The 14756-nt window shown below is 38.7% G+C and overlaps 1 protein-coding gene across 9 annotated transcripts in view; it reads left to right on the top strand.

Moving 5' to 3' along the window:
- LOC135222787 (protein unc-79 homolog) overlaps positions 1–14756 on the top strand; it is an 841880-nt gene that overhangs the window by 573576 nt on the left and 253548 nt on the right. For 8 of the 9 annotated variants that reach the window (XR_010316338.1, XM_064261060.1, XM_064261059.1 and 5 more), the window contains one exon: positions 8472–8657. Coding sequence is in view for 8 of the 9 variants with exons in the window: in XM_064261060.1 (XP_064117130.1) it covers positions 8472–8657 (186 nt within the window). In the remaining variant the exon portion in view is untranslated. Of the gene's footprint in view, positions 1–8471; positions 8658–8803; positions 8819–14756 lie in introns of all 9 variants that reach the window. The other variant, XM_064261062.1, reaches the window with a different exon arrangement.

Raw genomic sequence — 14756 nt, 5'->3', positions numbered from 1 at the left:
CATCAAAATCTTAGGAAGCTGGACTATGTAGGAGAGCAACATGTATTTAAATAGTCTAGAGCCCTTGTAAGGTTGAAAAGTCTTATGCAAGAAGAACATCTAATCAGAATCAAGATGACTGTAGTACAAATCAAGAAATTTATTCAAGCTAGCTGAGGAACTCCTCCATTGGGCAGAGTCAATGAACATCATTCCTCTACCACAGTTTTTCATAGGGAGAAAACAAGAAATTTATTGTAATTTCATGTTTCAGGGCTTTGTTTTGTCATCAGTTCTGAGACATATTGCATGAATATCATACATGACTTTGCATGAAGGCTTCTGAGCTGGAAGCCCCGAAATCTTCCTATCATTGTTTAGGATGGAATTTGGACATGGTCCTTAGATTTGATATTGCTACTACATTTGAGCCTTTGGATAAAGCTTCCCTGAAGAACTGAACTTTTAAAATACTTCTTCTTTTAGCTCTTACTACTGCAAAGTGTATTAGTAAGCTTCATGCCCTTTCTTGCATGGCTTTGTTTCAGGGAAAATGTCTTTTTTTCCTCTCAGTATTTAGGACTAAAATCGTCAAAGAAAAGCCCTTTCCAGATTTGTGAAGGTGCCTAATTTAACCCCTTTAGTAGGCAATAAAGAGGAAGCTCTACCAAGTCCAGTTATAGAAAGACTTAATCCTTGAAGAGGAGGCATTATGAATTTATTCTGTGGTGTTTGTACACGTTAGTACAAGTTAGTACAAGTTAGTACATGTAGATCAGAATCCTTACCATTTTCCATTGTTTGCAAGCAAACTCTCACAATGCCCATGTCCATGCTAAGCATGTCTTTTCATTCTCTGAAAAATCTTTGGCAGCTCAGTGAACGTGGAACTCAATTTTGCTTTGTGTTTTCAGCAAGACTTCAAATTTTGCATGAGAATTCTAAAGCCGTTAGTCTTAATGTCATGATGAGGATGCTTATCTTCGAATTGAATGCGAGAGGATCTTCCTTTTTCTTGTATCTTCAGGTTGCTATGATATCCTGGTGTTGTCTTTGGGGAGCATGAAGATACACATTATGGTGTAGGAGTGTACCTTCATATCTGAAGGTAGTCATTGTCTTTAGTTTTGGAAGTCAGTTATGGGCTTTTGACTCTGGCACAAGTTACTAGTACTCAGTGGGATAGCCCATTTTCCCTGCGCAGAACCACTGTCTGGCGACAGTACTTACCAGGAAGGATCACATCACTATAGGCAAGAATTTTTAGAAGATTCTTCCTTTTTAAAAAGCTTATAGTTTGCTTGGCAGAGCATTTACTTCTCTGGCCACACAAACCAACTATCCTCATTCAGTTTGGTTGTCAGCTAACTTTAACACTAGGTAAGATTCATCCCAGACAATGAACATTATGATAAAATTAATTATGTAGATACTTTCTGTTAAAGTGGAAACCCACCAAGCCTCCACACATTTTAGGGGGTGGTCATGAAGAATTCTTACAAGAATGTATATGTATTCCAATACCACTTGGTGGGAAGCACGTGTTTATTTTGAATGCCTTTCACACTTAATGGAGTGAAGTTGGAAGCTAACTTTAATGCAGGTAAGTATCTAATTAGTTAATTATATCATTTAAATTTTTGGTTGTGTAATAATTTTACCTTAAAGACAACATTTTTTGAGAACAGTGAACATACCAGTAGTACTGATTTACATGTCAGCTACTACTTATCCATTAACTTGCTTAAAGTTGTCAGCTGATATGGGAGCAAGTCTCAATGACTACATGTATTATTTTACATTTTATGATTCTGTCTATTTACCGTTTTAATGAAGTATAACTATACAATTCACTCAGATGTTACATAGAGGATTTCTGAGTACTGTTTTGCAATGATAACCGTCCTCTGGGATGAGGAAAACTCTATGAAGAGTGTAACCTCTGGCCTCTAGGACATGTGGCAAATTTCTGAGACTTAAATTATGAAAAATAGTGTCTTCAATGCCATTAAATATGTTTTCATTTGGGAAGCATTCATTCCATTTGCAACATAGCACCACCTTGTTCATACAAGCAATATAGATCCATTCTCTTGTAAATTACATATGTACTGTATTGTAGTATTTTGGGCAAACAGCAGTCAAGCTACTTGTAGCATTGATCATCGAGATCCTGAAGATATTTTAGATTACTGGTTCTTAGTATCAGTGTTATCAACCTAGTGAAATAAGGATACAAAAGAGCTGCGTGTTACTTTATACCAATATAGATACTTAGTATAAATGCAATAAAATGGTTGTGCATAAAGATTGAGAATAATTTTTATGTTCACTGAATACAAATATATATTTTATAGGACGATCTCTCCAATAGGTCCTCCTCACTGTCCCTCCAGTTGTTTTTACCTCACAGCTCTCTTACACTGCCAAGGCAGCTCATGATCACATGAGACTTGAAATTACATTCTTCAATTGATGGTTTGGTTCTCAGCTAACACCTCTGACATTCACGGCACCATAGCTTAAATGAAATAAAAGATTGTGCAAATAATTTAAGTATGGATATTTTAAGGTATTTTTTTCAAATCCCGAATTTCGTGTAACCAACTCCAAAAGTTTTTAGCAACTGATTTATGGTTTCATAATTAGCACCTATTTTTACCAATATTTTGTAAATATTTTTCATTTTCTTTTGGTCAGTTGTAACGGTGTAAATGAGCAAATGGTATTTGATAAGAGAGGTCATAAAAGGCCAACAAAACAAAAAGAAATATTGTTTCTACTACCTCAGATGCACACCCATATGCTACCAAAAAGAAAACCAAATTTCTGGAAGGGATTTAGGAATAAAGTGTGTGTTATTAATTTTTGCCTTAATATTTTAGCAAAATGCCGAATCAGAAAGCATACTTTATCAGGAACTGCATGTTAAATACTAAATTTTAATTAATTTGTATTTTCCGAGGTATATGAGTTGTAGCTTTCTTAAACATAGTATCTCAGTGCATCTCGAACCTCAGCTCTTTCGGACAAAAAAACAAATGCCTGTTGGGTAGGCCAAGGTACCAACTGACCTGTGTTGGCCTAAATTGGCCATTGGAGGAACTAGCGTACTTGCAGATGTCTCGCATACAAGGTAAGTAAGATTAGAACTGAGGGATAGCAGAGGAGGGTTGATCCTTTATGAAAGTTATGCTTGTATACTGTACCTGGGAAAAATACAAATTTCTTCTAAATGTTGTATTTGTTCCTAAGGGGATATGAACCTTCACTTTCTGAGGTGGAGGCTGAGTTACCAGCTGCTAGGTTTAACAAGTGGGAATGACCTGGATGGACTGAGGGTCCCTGAACAGTATTCATAACATCCCCTAATGCCAAAATCACAGCCTGCATGGCTGGAGACCTACACGGGTTACCCTCCTCACCTTCAAGAGGGAAGGACCAAGGACTGGCATCCCGAGGGACTCGGTGCATATGAGACTCGCATCCATCTGATGGCTGCTCTTATGATGAGGACCGGTCGTCATTTACCTCTACAGTGGTGCTATTCATCATGACTGCTGAGTGACCTCATAACTGCCAATGAAATTGCATAAGGGCCAGCCACACCACTTTCATATTGAGCAGATTGATGTGTTCCTTACTCTCCTTGGTCTCCCAAGTCCCTGAAATGCACTCATCATTAAGTACACTTTCCATCACCTTTGGGGGGTGTTGGAGGATACTAATATCTCTTGGGGTTGGTTTGCTGAGTGACACTCCTTGCTGGTAAATGTGGGGACTTGGTCATCACTTGAGATCTCATCTCACTTTCTCAGTCACCAGGATTTGTTTGTTTAGGGCACTTTTATTAAGATTACTCATGTAGCCAGCCTCTTATTATAATAATTTCCCTCTTGGGTTTAAAAACGTTTTCAGGGTATAATATGTAGTACTAAAATTGCTACTGAATTATTTATCAATGACTTATCTTCAACAAAGATATTTACATTTTATTTAAAATAACTTTCTTAACATTATTAATTTTGCAATTTTGCACAAAAATTTTAGTGAACAGCAATGCTTCCTCCTCACATTATCCATAGACCCCCTGGGAACATTCCACGGAGCCCTTGGGGTCTGTGGACCACACTTAAAGAAACACTTATTTAGGGGCTTCTTTGGGCACTGCCAAGATTCCTTCAGATGCCAAAGCAGGAATCAGAAGTGAGACACCTCTCTTTGGGTACCAGAGTCTCCAAGGATACCAGGTACTCTGTCAGCATCCAGATTTGTCTTACTGGGTTGGTGGGTTGTGAAGACCTGTACTATTCTCTTTAGGTTGTCTACGTGAGCCTGGGACATAAAGGTTCTCACACCATCACCATGTCCATCCACATCCCAATATTCCTCACCTTGGGACCAGGTCTAACTTGTCAAGGTTTACTAGCACACCCAGAACCTGGCACATTACCAGCACCTTGTCCCTGTCAAGTTCAAACTTCTGGATTGATAGGTTGAGGATGAACAAGTCATCCAGGTACCTTCTTAACATGTTCCTTGTAAGTGGGCCCAGGTAGACACTACTTGAAAGATCTGGGTAAAGACTTCTGGAGCAGTTGGCAGGGCGAAGCAGAGTGCTCTGAACTGGTACATTGTCTGTTGGCAGATGAATTGTAGACACTTCCCAGATGAGTGGGTGATGAGTAGGGGAAGGTAGGCATCCTGCAGGTCTGTCGAGACCATGCAGAAAGCCATTCAGGGCTGATAGGTTTGAGATAGGTTGTCACCCTCTGAGAATTTCTTCATCAGGAAGACTGAACCGTGACAACTGTTTTTCCACCACCCCTATGCCCCTTACTGGAGTGAGGCCCTCACCTCTGCTCGGAGGACCTCACTCCTTGTTGATTCAGCATTGATCAATAGAAAAAGAATTGGTTCCTGTGACAGAGGTTCTGTTGGCCTGAATGGGAGTCTGTAGCCCTGCCTTAGGAATGGAGCAGCCTGACCATGTTGACGATATCTGGATTGTGGGGAGTCCCTTCAGTGGTTGGAGGTGCCTGGTCTGGAATGCATGGGAGGTCTGTTCCCAAGGCACCTAGCTGTCTGTCTCAGCTTTGATGATGATGCCTGGGAGAACAAGTTGTCCCCTGTGTCTTCCCTGTTAATCTCTATGGCTCTCTGTACCAATGCTGCTGGGAAGTAGTATGTGGAGTTGGTGAAGGGCTATTCAACAGGTTCAGCCTGTCATTATGAGACAGCTGCCTGTACACCACTGACAGGAATGACTCCCTCCTCTTGAGAATTCTGTTAGCCTACACATGGGCTGTCTGCCACATCATGTAGGAGAGAGCCATGCTAGATAGGGCTAGGAGGCTCACCACCACTGGCAACCTGTCCACCATCAGTGCTGCCTTCATTTCTTGCTGCAGGGCACCCTGGCAATGGTCCTAATCAGTTAATTGCCAATGCCATTGCAAGCATCAGTGTCTAGTTGTTTGCCTCCACATGCTTAACCTGTTAAGTGTTCCCTCCAGATGAGCTCGCTGCTAACGTACCGTCACCCTTTTTTTGTAATTAGCAATGATAGCACTGATAATAGTTTTTCAAAAGTTAATATTGATTTTTATGCTTATAATTCATACTGTAGTCAAGTGTAGGAATTTATTAAATGTTGGAATAAAAAAACAATTAATACTACTATTATTTTATTTCAAAAGACTACATAGTAATTAATAAAAAATATCATGCATACATGCACTATTATTCTTTCGTATGCCAATCTCTAAAGTAAGGGGCTACACGCAATCCTACTTCACAGTGTCAAACCATCTATGTACTCGTGATTGTGGAGACAAATATTCTACATTCTCATCTAGAAGCTGATTTGCAAATCTGTTTGTTTCTTTCACGAGGCAATCAATTATTTCATCATCAAGGTATTTTTCAAAACATTTTAATGGGTTCTCTTTATCCTCAACTGTAAATTTCACGCCGGGATCAGCAACAAAAGTAAAGGGATCACTCTCTCTCCCTCTCGGAGTCCAGTCACTTGGCAATGAAAAGTCATCTTCACTCCCGCTATCGGAAGAAAAGTTTGTACCCTCAATATCCTCTCTACTGGAGGTTTCAGAACTAGAGCTTTCATCATCAAATAGGTCATCAATATCAGACTCCTCATCTAGTATTTGATTGATCTCACTTGAAGAAATACGCCCCCTCTTTGGGACATTCATTGTGAAAGATGCAAAAGTCAATTTGTCTCGATAAACGCCCGAAGCGTAATGAAAGAAAACCAGGGCCAGGTAGCTTTCTATCATAAGCAACCAGCAGAAAAGAGTTGCCAGGCTAGAAATAAGTTGCCATTTACAGCTTATGTGTGCTGAGAGTGTTACCAAATGATGCTCCTTCACTTTCTGTACGAGTAAACGCATTATTATGGGACTGACGGGTTGACAAGCACAGTTAATGTCTTGAATGTAATACTATCCCGTTGAAGGCGCCACCAAGAAGATCGTGGTAAATGTATTATTACGTGGGTGACGCTTAACAGGTTAAGAAATACACCCTGCTGTTTAAACCTGTACAGAGTGAATAGTTCCCCAACCTACAGAATGTCATGGAAGCCCTATGGCAGGTAATACTTTTCCTGCTTGCCAGTGGTTGTGGAGCCAGGAGCTTTACTGACCGGGCCACTGCCACGGAGCTTTCTGGGCCAGTCAATAAGGCTCTCACATCAGCCACCATGCTCTGCTAGATGAGAACATGGTTGCCTGATGGACTGTTTGACCTCTGTCTTAGCCTCCGCAATCTTCTCCATGTATGAGCAGGAAGGAGGCACCAATGAGGGAGTGGAGGGTGGCATGGCGAGTCTCAGGATCCATCTGATCAGGGTGATGATTTCTTAGCAGTCCTTTTCCTTTTCAGGGCTTGAGGCCTTGACCTGTGTACCTCTTCTTGGCTTCCTGGGTCCAAGGAGTCTTAACATGGTTTTGTCCCTTCTTCAGTTTCTACAAATGACTACTACATTGTTTGCTAGTATCGTATTAAGCGATGGCTTCTCTGTCCTTGGGTGTGTTTAACTCCATCTGTGTTCAGTACCAGCAGATGAGAGCTCAGTAGGACAATGGGGTAGAGAAGGGAAAGGCAGGTGAAGAGAAGATTTGACCAGAGAGTTTTCCCCCATTTCAGTCAGCATGACTTCTATTTGGCTACCATATAACTTCTCCACTCCCTAGAGTATCCCTTCCAGATGGATGAACTCAGACTTCTATCCCAAATGCTACTCCTTGAGAGGGTCTCTTTGCTCTGACTATCAGGTCTCATCAACAACAGACTGTGTCAATGAGCAATTCCATCTCTATGAATAATTCCATCTCGCCAAGTGGCTCTCCTTCCTGTTGGACTTTTTTGACTTCCTCCTGAAGAAAGACGTCCTTCTGTAGTGATGTTTGGACCTAATGCTGCTGTCTGCTGCTGAGGGGCAGGATACTAAAGAGGAAGGAGAGGAAGCAGAGTGCAACGAGGAAGATGAATGTGACCTGTTTGTTCGGTACTTTCTATGAGAGTGAGAGCACTCTGCCTTTCCCTACTCTGATTCTCTGCTGACAAGATGTCTCTCTCTCTCTCCACCCTCTGGTTCTTAGGGGGTTGGGTGGGCTGGAGGGGAAGGGGGGGGTGGCTGGCAGGGGATATGGAATGCTTCTTCAGTCTTGCCTCATCCTCCTCCTGGCCCTTACTTATTGGTGGAAGGGAAGGGGGCTGGGGTTGAGTGCTCGACTCTTCCCTTCACTGGCTGGGTGGGCACAGGGGAAGTGGAGAAACTGGGAGAGGTCACATGGTCTGCAATGATGTACTCTTGAACCTTCATGCAGGATGGCGCACACTAAATCTGTCATCATGTTTTCCTTACAGGGCATGGGTGAAGGTTCCCTGTCATTCCTGATGCTATTGAAGGAGTATAAGGAGGGTATTGGGAAATGGAGCGAGGAAGGGGAGAGGGGTTTAGGGTAGCCTTTCTCAATTAAATGCTTCCCTTCTGCTACCTGTGGCACTTCTCATACAGACTATTGGGGAGTCACTCATCCTTCACTCTCCCCACACGTTGAGTCTCTTGCATACTCTGTTGCAAGACAGGAAATACACATAAAATGCAGATCTATGGTCAGGGGTGACATGAACTTGAATTACATGCAAGGGTTTGTGGGAAAAAATCAACACTGAAAGAGAAAAGGCTTTGCAAGAACAATGCTTGTTTAACACCTGAAGTGAAAAGTACACAAAGACTGCTATTGCAATGCATATCCTGACAGTAATGTCTTGTAGCAAGCACAGCTGAAAGCACAGTGGGTGAGGTAGGCTAACATAGCTCAGGAAGTACAGGGGCCTACCTAATAAAGTTCAGTTTTTTAGTCAGTAACGGCTGAAGTGCAAGGTGCTGTGAGATAATGTTTCATGAAAGTGAAGGTTTGTATCCTGTAGGAGCAATTAATTTTTTTTATTTTCCCCTGCAGACTTGAAAAATTCAGATATGACAAGTGATGTGTTTGAGAGGAAGTTGAGTCGAGCGAAGGATGCTCTCACTTTGGTTCAGAGTGCCAGTGTAAGAACGTTATCTGGATCTTTGGGCACCAAGTGGCCTTATAAACGAACCATGTCGGCCCCTGCTAACATGTTTAATCGTACTGTTGAAAAACAAGGTGAGGGGCAGTTTTGTATTTTATGTTGTATTGTATTTGAAATGTTGGATGTTAAATGGAGTAAAGTCTAATATAATCGTAAGTCAATGTGATTGATTTAGTTTACATTATCCTTACATGTATTTCATAAAATCTTGAACTTACAGATGTGCAGCACACTGGTATGTAAATTTTCACTTATCATTTCTATATTGTATTGTAGTTCAGTTAAGAGCAACTTTATGTCATCACAAGGTATTAGAATTTCAAACTGACTTCACTAAATGTTGTAGAATTTTAGATCTTGTCTTTTAGATAATGTAGGCTACATGAATTTAGTGTTAACTACCTTATGCTTAGGCTTTGTGAGATGAAAGATAAGATGGCCTCAGAGTTATATCTCAGGATTTGCTTAGTTTACTTTAAGGTCTGCATAGCTGTTGTGTTTTTTAATGAATAATTTATCAGAATTTTTGCCAAACATTCTTCAAAGTATAGGATTCTAGTGTTAAGGTTGCTTAGTTAAGGTTGCTTACATAAAATTCAAAATTGCTTCAATAATGTTTGTTGCTAGCAGTAGTTGAACTATAGTTATAGTGTCTATTTTATGCATTAATATATAATACATTGTATTTCACATATTTAATGATATATAGAAAGTACAGTTTGATTATGGTATTTTGCATTACTGTATCATTTGTGACACATTCCTTATACATTGAATAAATTATTTTACATAATATCATTGACTCAAACAGAAGAGTAGTAATAGACATTGATACAACTACAGTGATATGCAGTTTGGTAAGTTATATATCTATAACATAAAACTTAGATAAAAATAGAAATCCTTTGAGTTTTTAAGAAGTACTTTTCAAATTCTCTAGTTTTCTCTAAATTGTAGTTATTGTTACTGAAGAGTTTAGCTTTTATTAATGTTTTGAAGCATTTGGAAAATTGAAATTACTTAAGGTCTCTTTAGAAGTAAGAATTTTATATTTGACTGTATGTACTACTTACTACTAATACTACATATTTTTGCTATCACTGCCATCCGACATTTAATATGATGCAGTTGCCTGTGTCTCAGAATCAATAATTCTTCACTTGTGCCTTTTTTATTAGTAGTAGATAATTTAGTGTTTACCTAATTGATATTTTAGTCATAAATATGGATAAATTGTATTCATTGGTGTTACTGCCACAGTGTTTGCAGCCTTTGGAATCTTGCAGGGAAGGTCATCTTTTTGACTAGTCTAAACACTTAATTAATGTGTGCCAATTTTTCGTAAAATTTTCCTTCAAGTCTAGGAATTTGACACTCATTTTTTAAACCATTGGTCAGCTGGTATAGTGGTTAGGGTAGTTACGTGTCACTCAGATGTCGTGGGTTTGTGTCTTCCCCTCGGGCGATAAATAATCTGGCTCTTTATCATGATCAGTTACTGCTGCAGTGTGGGATCTGCGGTGGGAGGTTGAAACAACATTCTTTGGAATCTTGAATTTCAAGTCAATGGGCCCTGTGTGCTTGTTCCATGTGAATAGGTTTCATCTACTGAAATAGTAATTAATAATATATAATAATAATAATCTGTGAGTGACTGTCTTCTGCTATCTTCTTATTGTAAAATAAGTTATGAAGAGGGTACAAAGAATGTGGTTGTGCGGAGTTTGCTCCTGAGGAGAATGAATGAATCTCCCTTCAGGCACTGCGAATAAGGTTAAAAGCCCTTACAATTACTTTTGACCCTCGACTAGCACCCCTGTCGCTGCTCTCTCCCTCTGTAAGATTTCCTGGGCATCACGTTAGAGCCAATGGGAGCTCCAGACTCAGTTGCCATCTCTCTCCCAGCATTTACGTTTATATACCCCTGTATTAAGGAATGCTCTTTCTGGGGGTATACCTCATTAATACATAATAATAATAATAATAATAACACTATTAATAATTATTATATTAATAATGGTGATAATAAAATAGTAAGTTGTTATTACGTATTATTACTGAAAAATGTGTAGGAAGCATTAATTAATTGCAAAACACCTAAGAAACACTTAAATAGCAAGAAATGTGGCCAAACTTTGCCCAGATTTCCAATAACCCTAACTACCGATTTGTGAAAAGTTTACTTTACTTTTCTCTAGTGCAAACCAAACTGTTCTGTGACTTAAAATCACAACAACTTTGATAGTTCCACCATATAAAATGAATCTGCTTTAATTTGAGACCAAAGTAAAGGTTCTACCTTTTGGAACTGCTAAACTGTGATTGCGTTACCTGGACATTTTTTAATTTTGCACAAATGTACCTTCTTATGGCGGACGCCCTATTTGCTGTAAAGTTATTACTACAGTCTTTCAAGAATTCTTTTCTTCCTATAGCAGTAACCATGAACAGTTGTAACATTTAAATTCCTAAAGAGTGGGAAAAAATAACTCATATGGAGCAAATCATTTGAGTCACTCTTTAGAAGAGAGACAACTGTCGTCTTTTTCTCAAAAACAGACGCTAGCCTATTTATTGCTTTGTAAACAGATTTATTGATATATTGAGTCACTCTGTTCACTACTGTTAATATGAATTGCTTTTAGCACAGTTCAACTGAATTTTCATTCCAGCATTTCCTCCATTGTACCCCATTTTATATATGATTTAGTCATTAAATGACTGTAGCAAGGAGATGGAAAAGAGAATTTAAAGATTCTTTTCAATGCTGGAAGAGTCTGTAAAAGATTTGTGTCCTTCATCAGTCTTACAGAAATTTCTAGTAAGTCACATGATCTCTCAGGGAAACACGGTCAATTAAAGCAGCTCTAGATTTTATGATTAGTTATTGGAGTTGAAAAGGTCATTATCATTATCTGCTGCAGTAGAGAAAATATACCAGTTTTTGCGCAGATTAGATGACAGACAGTCTACAATAACGGCTGTATACCAATCATTTAACAAAGAGAATAGACCTGATTATTCTTTAGAAGTTTGCTTCTTTCCAAAAACCCCTGATCCCAACGCTTTGATGCCGGGGGGTGGGGGTGGGGGGTTGCGTTGCGCTTAGGGATCTACTGCCGGGAGTGTATGTCTCTCGGATGTGGCTTCAACTGAACATTGGGACCTATAATTGTTTTACTCCTCCTTACATAAATTGTCCCCTGCCCTTCTTCCTCTTTCGTTGACGACCTTTACATGGTATTGAATTGCGGAAATCACTGCTCGTGTAACTTTGAAGGTGGATGGTGTTGGACGGTATGTCACGCCACCTGTAGAACTAGAGTATCCGACGTGGTCGAGTGAGGAGAAATTTTTATGTTTAAGTTAAACAATGCCGTATATTAAACCCGAAAAGAGTAAATACCGTCATGACCCAACCTTGACTCGACTCGACTCCCTCTTGGGAAAGGAAATTGGTCAAGGTTTCTAACATTGGAAACTGACTAAAAAATTTTCTGCGCTAAAATAAAAAAAAAATATTTATTAAATAGGCATTCAGTGACAGAAATTTCGTTCAGACAAATAAAAGATAAGACGTGGCTTAAATACACCACAACAAAAAGTAAGTTTGAAGACTACTTGTCTATAAATATTGTAGGTAATATAAATGTAATGAACAACATTCAGGGTACCATTGTACTTCCTGAAAATAACAACGAACCAATCGAAAAGAATATGCTATTAGGCTCTTAAAAACAAATATTCCAAGATCTAGGATTACGAGGTTTATGTTGCACCGAGTAAAGAAAGCAATAAAAAAAGTTATGAAAAAATAGCAAAAATAAAATTTGAGTGTCAAGATCAACTTCAAAAAATGAACATTTTTGGCCAAAACAGAGAGGGCCCAAAGCCTCTACGCAGTGGTTCTTAACCTTTTTTGGCAGCGACCCAAAATTTAGCACAAATCAACCATGGCGACCCAACCTACATAAATATACAAATTGTCTTTATAAGTAATATGATAATGCTTTTAAAAGCGGGTTACAGAAACAAAATTACATGCTGGGATGTTTATTAATACAAGTAGCACATATAAATAACAGTGATATATGGAAAAAATATACAAACATATAATTGCTAGCCGTACACAAACAAAAAGGTATGTTGGGTTTCATACTATAAAATTAAATAGAAAAATTAGGCTGTGATATATCCCTGTGGAGAGAGAAATTCAAAATTATTCAGAACTTGACATGTAATGTGCTACTACTCTTATAAGCAGTGAGAACCTTGACACTGAAGTGTGTTGACCAGCTCCTCAAATCTGGGTGATTTTGATGTTAGACTGCATCTTAGATCATCCTCAGGTTGTGACTGTCAGGGCAGAAAATCCTGCCTCACACAAATATGTTGTAGCAAATGGAAGGAGGGCTTTCATGGCTTCACCTCCAAGAATTGGTTTTTCTTTGTACACTTTTATCCAAAATGAGCTTAGTGATTCATGTTGCCTTTTAAAATCATAATGAAGTGCTTCATCACTCTGGATCTCAATGAGCTGCTCCTCTGTAGGCTGTTGATGTTTGACATTTCCTCAGGTAGGTCTTCAGCTTCAATGTTGAATGGGTTTCTGATCCAACTGTATTTATGTGCATTTTCTGGAATGTAATGGTCAAATTCTGTGACCAGCTTGGACTTGTGTTGCACAATAGTGTCTTGGACTTGGCTTAGAGAATAGTTTTCGTTCTCCAAAAGTATATTTAGGGAGGGAAATGATGCTGTTTTTCCTGCCTTTACCTTATTCATCCACAACTTCAGTTTTCCTTTGAATGATGACAGTTTCTCAGAAAGCCCAACTAATGTCTGATCACGACCTTGCATTGACATATTCAGGAATTAATCTCAGCAAATATATCTGCAAGATATGCTACTGGCATCAACCAGTTTGAATCTGAGAATTTGTGGGCCAATTGATGTTTCTATTCAGTCAGAAAGATTTCTGTCTCAGTCCGCAAATCAAGCAATCGTTGAAGAACCTTTCCTTGTGACAGCCACCTAACTTCAGAGTGATACAACAGATGCATATGTGTAGAATCAAAGTCAGAGCACATTTGAGAGAATAACCTTGAGTTGAGAGCCCTAGCTTTGATGAAATTAACGATCTGAATTACCTCCTGCATCACCTTGTGCAAGTCATTTGACAGTTTCTGAGCAGCAAAGCTACTGTAGAGATTATCGTACGGAAAACTTCAAATTGTTGGTTTTACATTGAAATTTCAAAATACTTCAAATAAATTTTTTGCTTTGGAGTTTTTATTTAATCATGGTCTGCTGAGAATCCTAAAACAATGCATCATGAATTTTAATTATTACAGTATATGATTATAATATATTTGTAGTGGGAAAATAATAATTTTCTGCAAACCCTTAGCGACCCAATAAAAGGGCTTGGTGACCCAACTTTGGGTCGCGACCCAAGGGTTAAGAACCACTGCTCTACAGTGTCAAAATTATAGTAAATGTGGACACGAAGAAAGTGTCGAAAGGAACTTGTATGTGCTTACTGTGGATCTGACGAGCATACCATACAATGGAAGTGCAGTGAACCGAAATGTGTAAACTGTGGGTAAGATCATCATGCAAGGTCCATGGAATGTATGTATTATATAAACGATACAAAATTGAAAATATTACAAAAAAGAACAAGGATGTCTATAAAAGAGGCTAAATTAGAATTGAAAGTGAGAGGAATTCGGATCCTGCTAAGTAACGTACATATTCTTCGATTACAAGAAATAATAATAAAACAAAAGCACATACAGATGGAAGTAACGAACGTAGAAAAAAAAATCTCAAGAAGAAATCAGCATTTTACAGAGAAAAACTAAAATAGTAAAAAATCAAGAAACAAGTGCAAATGACATGGATAATATTTTATCAAATTCATTTTAAATGCTAATGCAAATAGGAGCACATGAAGGTACTACTACAGAAATAGTAGAGGAAAGTTAGAACACCCAAAATGAAAAAAAAAACAACTATTATGAGAGACATGTCAGTTAAACAAATGACAAAAGATATGAGGAAAGAATGCAAGCAAAAACAAGCTAAGAATATACCTCGATCTCCTCAAATAATGGTAAAAACTATGGAAGCAGATATCCAAAGCACAGGATGTGGAGGAGGACCATATC

The sequence above is a fragment of the Macrobrachium nipponense genome, chromosome 8 (genome assembly GCF_015104395.2).
Source record: "Macrobrachium nipponense isolate FS-2020 chromosome 8, ASM1510439v2, whole genome shotgun sequence".
NCBI classification, from domain to species: Eukaryota; Metazoa; Arthropoda; class Malacostraca; order Decapoda; family Palaemonidae; genus Macrobrachium; species Macrobrachium nipponense.
The sequence above is the reverse complement of the archived record's forward strand: the minus strand, read 5'-3'. Positions and strand labels throughout refer to the sequence as shown.